The sequence below is a fragment of the Amblyraja radiata genome (assembly GCF_010909765.2).
Source record: "Amblyraja radiata isolate CabotCenter1 chromosome 42 unlocalized genomic scaffold, sAmbRad1.1.pri SUPER_42_unloc_1, whole genome shotgun sequence".
NCBI classification, from domain to species: domain Eukaryota; kingdom Metazoa; phylum Chordata; class Chondrichthyes; order Rajiformes; family Rajidae; genus Amblyraja; species Amblyraja radiata.
The window spans coordinates 1716841-1722405 of NW_022630087.1; the positions used below are offsets into that span (position 1 = coordinate 1716841).

Below are 5565 nucleotides of genomic sequence, written 5' to 3' on the forward strand. Positions count from 1 at the left end.
TCCGTGGATAACAAGGGAAATCAGGGATAGTATCAAAACAAAAGATGAAGCGTTCAAATTAGCCAGAAAAAGCAGCCTACCAGAGGACTGGGAGAAATTCAGAAGTCCAGCAGAGGAGGACAAAGGGCTTAATTAGGAAAGCAAAAATAGATTATGAAAGAAAATTGGCAGGGAACATAAAAACTGACTGCAAAAGTTTTTATAGATATGTGAAGAGAAAAAGATCGGTTAAAACAAATGTAGGTCCCTTGCAGTCAGAAACAGGTGAATTGATCATGGGGAACAAGGACATGGTAGACCAATTGAATAACTACTTTGGTTCTGTCTTCACTAAGGAAGACATAAACAATCTGCCGGAAATAGCAGGGGACTGGGGATCAAATGAGATGGAGGAACTGAGTGAAATCCAGGTTAGCCGGGATGTGGTGTTAGGTAAATTGAATGGATTAAAGGCCGATAAATCCACAGGGCCAGATAGGCTGCATCCCAGTGTACTTAAGGAAGTAGCCCCAGAAATACTGGATGCACTAGTGATAATTTTTCAAAGCACTTTAGATTCTGGAGTAGTTCCTGAGGCTTTGAGGGTAGCTAATGTAACCCCACTTTTTAAAAAGTGAGGGGGAGAGAAAACGGGGAATTACAGAACGGTTAGTCTAACATCGGAAGTGGGGAAACTGCTAGAGTTGGGATAGATGGGATAGATGTTAAAGATGGGATAGCAGCACATTTGGAAAGTGGTGAAATCATTGGACAAAGTCAGCATGGATTTATGAAAGGTAAATCATGTCTGACGAATCTGATAGAATTTTTCGAGGATGTAACTAGTAGAGTGGATAAGGGAGAACCAGTGGATGTGTTATATCTGGATTTCAGAAGGCTTTCGACAAGGTCCCACATAAGAGATTAGTATACAAACTTAAAGCACCCGGTATTGGGGGTTCAGTATTGATGTGGATACTTTCATATGAAGAAAGACTGGATAGACTCGGCTTGTACTTGCTAGAATTTAGAATAATAATAATAATACATTTTATTTAATGGGCGCCTTTCAAACATCTCAAGGACACCTTACATAGTATATCGGAATAACATATAATCGGAATGAAACAAGTAATAAAGACATCACAGAGACACAAATTAAAAACAGGATTCAATCCAAAAACAGAAAATCAAAAACACAGTGTGAAGAGATAGAAGATTGAAGTGGGATCTTATAGAAACTTACAAAATTCTTAAAGGGTTGGACAGGCTAGATGCAGGAAGATTGCCTTCAAGCCTGCGCCGCTATTCAATATGATCATGGCTGATCATCCAACTCAGTATCCTGTACCTGCCTTCCTTACCCCCTGATCCCTATAGCCACAAGGGCCACATCTAACTCCCTCTTAAATATAGCCAATGAACTGGCTTCAACTACATTCTGTGGCAGAGAATTCCACAGATTCACCACTCTCTGTGTAAAAAATGTTTTTCTCATCTCGGTCCTAAAAGACTTCCCTCTTATCCTTAAACTGTGACCCCTTGTTCTGGATTTCCCCAACATCGGGAACAATCTTCCTGCATCAAGCCTGTCCAACCCTTTAAGAATTTTGTAAGTTTCTATAATATCCCCTCTCAATCTTCTAAATTCCAGAATGTCTTTTCTCAGATTAGGAGACCAAAACTATATGCAATACTCCTGATGTGGTCTCACCAAGACCCTGTACAACTGCAGTAGAACCTCCCTGCTCCTATACTCAAATCCTTTTGCTATGAATGCTCATAATAGGACCGAGATGAGAAAAACATTTTACACACAGTGAGTTGTGAACCTTATGTTAATCTTATTCAACAACAGATGGTTAATACAAGTCAAACACAATACAAGGGCATCTTGACATTATGCTATCTCAACTTTCAGGTAGCCCACGCCTCCATCCCCTCTCCAAGCCAATCATAAGCCTCTCAATTACTGCAATGTATCTACGCTACTCGCGGAAGGAGACGTGGGTGATCTATTGTAACTCCTCACAGAAGGGAAAACAAGCTTCGTTATCTTCTCTACCATTTCATGTTTACATTTACCATCCACACTTCAACACATTCCCAGACAAGAAGTAATACGTCTAATCTTACTTTGTCGATATACACAACCTCTTCTGCAACTGGTCGAACGAGAGCTGCCAGTTGTCACATACAAAACATCCATTCCAGTCACAATTAAGCCAAGAAAGGACATTAATATTTCTTCCACACCGCCGGTGCACCCACAGGCCCAACGACCGGGCAAAGGTCTCGCCAAAGGTGGAGCAGTCGAAGGGCTTCCAGCCCATGTGCACCCGCAGGCGCATCTTCAGCTCATGCGTCATCTTGAAGCTCTTTCCGCAGTCGGAGCAGCCGCACGGACACTTGCCAGAGTGCACACAGTTGTGCCGCAGCAGGCTGTCATAGCAAGTGTAGCTCTTGCCACACTCTGGCAGTTGGAGGGGCGTTCTCCCGTGTGCACCCACCGGTGAGTCTCCAGCTGCCTCGGGCTCTGCCAGGCCTTGCCACACACATCGCACTCATAACTCTTCTCCTTGTTGTGCCCCATCATGTGGTCCTCCATCGAAGCTCAGCCCCTCGAAGCTCAGCCCACACACCGAGCAGATGAGAGGGGGGCTCGCCGGCACCCTGGCCGCCCTCAATGGCCGCTCACATCCCCGCCTCTCCGCCCACAGCAACGGCTCCTAAACCCTGCAGGAGAGGAACACAAAGGGTCAACAAGCTGGCAAACAGGTCATTATTAAGGTGTGAACATTACCAGTGCTTGAAGGGGGAGGAGTAGGTCTGGGGGGGAGGAGGAGGATGATGGGGTGAGGGAGTGGGTGAGGGTGGGGGTAAGGGGATCAGGAGGGTGAGGGGGAAAGTGGGGAACTGGGTACCGATTATGCGGGAACTGTGTTGAACCGTCTGCCCGCCCTGCTCCGTGATGTCAGCCGCATGCACGGATGGCGCTCACAAACGATGCCCTGACATCACCGCCAATCCGATGGGGACTACTGGCCTCGCCCACTGCCATTGCGTAGTGTCACGTGAGTGGGGGGCGGGGGGGTGGGCATGTATCATGGGAAGAGGTCACACAGTGCTGGAGTCAATCAGCGGTTCGGGCAGTGTTGGTGGAGAGAAGGAATGCATGACGTTTCATGTCAATACCTTTCTTCAGTCTGATGGGAGGTGCAGAGATAAGGAAGTGTAAGGAGTGAAAAGGAGAAAGGGAATAGAGTTCAAGGAAAATGTAGAATAGATCATTGTTAGATACATCAATGGGAGGTCACCATCGACACCACAGTCAAAAAGCCGCAGAGGGAGTACAGAGAAGGTTCACCAAAAGGATTTGAGTATAGGAGCAGGGAGGTTCTACTGCAGTTGTACAGGGTCTTGGTGAGACCACACATAGAGTATTGCGTACAATTTTGGTCTCCTAATCTGAGGAAAGACATGCTTGCCATAGAGGGAGTGCAGAGAAGGTTCACCAGACTGATTCCTGGGGTACACAAAAAGCTGGAGAAACTCAGCGGGTGCAGCAGCATCTATGGAGCGAAGGAATTAGGCAAAGTTTTGGGCCGAAACCCTTCTTCTGACTGATTCCTGGGGTGTCAGGACTTTCATATGAATACAGACTGGATAGGTTCGGCTTGTACTCGCTAGAATTTAGAAGATTGAGGGGGGATCTTATAGAAACTTACAAAATTCTTAAGGTGTTGGACAGGGTAGATGCAGGAAGATTGGTCCCGATGTTGGGGAAGTCCAGAACAAGGGGTCACAGTTTAAGGATAAGGGGGAAATCTTTTAGGACCGAGATGAGAAAAACATTTTTTCACACAGAGAGTGGTGAACCTCTGGAATTCTCTGCCACAGAAGGTAGTTGAGGCCAGTTCATTGGCTATATTTAAGAGGGAGTTAGATGTGGCCCTTGTGGCAAAAGGGATCAGGGGGAATGGAGAGAAGGCAGGTACAGTATACTAAGTTGGATGATCAGCCATGATCATATTGAATGGCGGTGCAGGCTCGAAGGACCGAATGGCCTACTCCAGCACCTATTTTCTATGTTTTCTATGTCTAAAAAGGCCCAACAGACGATGTACTTCCTGCGGCAGCTGAGGAAACACAATCTGCCACAGGCAATGCTGGTCCAGTTTTATACTGCCATCGTAGAGTCTGTCCTCACCTTCTCCATCACGGTGTGTGTATCCGCTGGTGCTGCCGCAGCCCCCGTTTGCCGCAGTGAGAGCAGCTGCTCGCTGGCGTGGGCCCCGCTGGTGTTGCCGCAACCCCCGCAGTACGGGCAGTCGTAGGGCTGGTCACTGGTGTGCACGTGCTGGTGAGACAGGGTGTGGTTGGCCATGGCAAAGCGCTCTCCACACACCGGGCTGGGGAAGAGACGGTCACGGCGTGCACCCGCTGGTGAGACAGCAGGCTGTTGGAGTGGGTGTAGCCCTTGCCGCTCTGGTCGCAGGTGGACGGGCGTTCGCCAGTGTGGGTGTGCCGGTGCTCCAACAGCTTTTTAGAACTGGTGAAGCCCTTGCCGCAGTCGCTGCATGTGTAGGGCTGCTCCCCGGAGTGCAGGCACCTGTGTACCTTGAGTTCCAGCGTCGACTTGAAGCTTTTACCGCAGTCGGAGAAGGTGAAGGGCCGCTCACTGTTGTGCGCCTGCCGGAGCCGCCTTAGCCCTGACAACTCGGCAAAGCTCTTGCCGCAGGTGGAGCAGCCGAAGAGCATCTCGCCCGTGTGCACCCGCCAATGGATCTTTAGCTTTTATGTCGTATTGAAGCTCTTGCCGCAGTCGGAGCAACCAAAGGACCTCTCGCCGGTGTGCACCTGCTGGTGCTCCAGCAGGTTGTTGGAGCGGGTGAAGCTCTTGCTGCACTGGGCACAGGTGAAGGGGCGCTCGCACCGAGCAGATGGGGGCAGGGTCTCACCGGCACCCTGGCCGCCCCTCAATGGCCGCTCACGTCCCCATCTCTACGTCCACAGCAACGGCTCCTAAACCCTGCAGGAGGGGAACACAGAGGGTCAACAAGCTGGCAAACAGGACATTACTAACGCGTGAACATTACTCGTGCTTGAAGAGGGAGGGGGCAGGGGGTGCCCGGGGGGGGGGGGGGGGGGGAGACGGGGGGGTAGTAGGGGATGAAGAGGGGGGAAGTGAGGGGGCGAGAGATGAGGCGGTGAGGATGAGGGGGGAGGGGAGAAGGGATGGGGAAGAGATAGTATGGAGGGAAGGGCAGAAGTGGTGAAGGGGATGAGGACGGTGTAAGTGAGGGGAGGGGGTGAGGGGGGGGATGAGGAAGCAAGTGGGAGAAAGGGGGACCGCTGAGCAACGAGGCACCGCGTGGAGCCGCCAGACCGCGGGCCAGCCAGACGCCCTGCGCTGTGACGTCTGCAACCGTCGCCCTCGACGTCACCCCCAAACCGAGCGGCGGCGGCGGCGGCTGCTTTTCCCACCTGAGCTCCCGGCGCTGAGAGGAGGCCCCGCCTCACGTGACCGGCACCAGGTCCCGCCCCCTCCCTCTGTCCCAACCACTGACGGGCAGCGCCAGCGAC

At 50.8% G+C, this 5565-nt stretch overlaps 1 protein-coding gene across 1 annotated transcript; it reads right to left on the reverse strand.

Moving 5' to 3' along the window:
• Window positions 1–2658: 2658 nt before the first annotated feature.
• LOC116969001 (oocyte zinc finger protein XlCOF6-like) lies at window positions 2659–4886 on the reverse strand. The gene is made up of 2 exons (XM_033015976.1): window positions 4190–4886; window positions 2659–2715 (listed from the first exon to the last, which is right to left on the reverse strand). Exon 1 carries the CDS (start codon window positions 4738–4740, stop codon window positions 4198–4200), a length of 543 nt encoding a protein of 180 aa, XP_032871867.1. The 5' UTR covers window positions 4741–4886; the 3' UTR covers window positions 2659–2715; window positions 4190–4197.
• Between the last annotated feature and the right edge of the window lie 679 nt (window positions 4887–5565).

What these genes read in the sequence shown, in the direction of transcription:
- LOC116969001 (XM_033015976.1), bottom strand. Translation starts at nt 4,740, where the DNA reads ATGCTCTTCGGCTGCTCCACCTGCGGCAAGAGCTTTGCCGAGTTGTCA.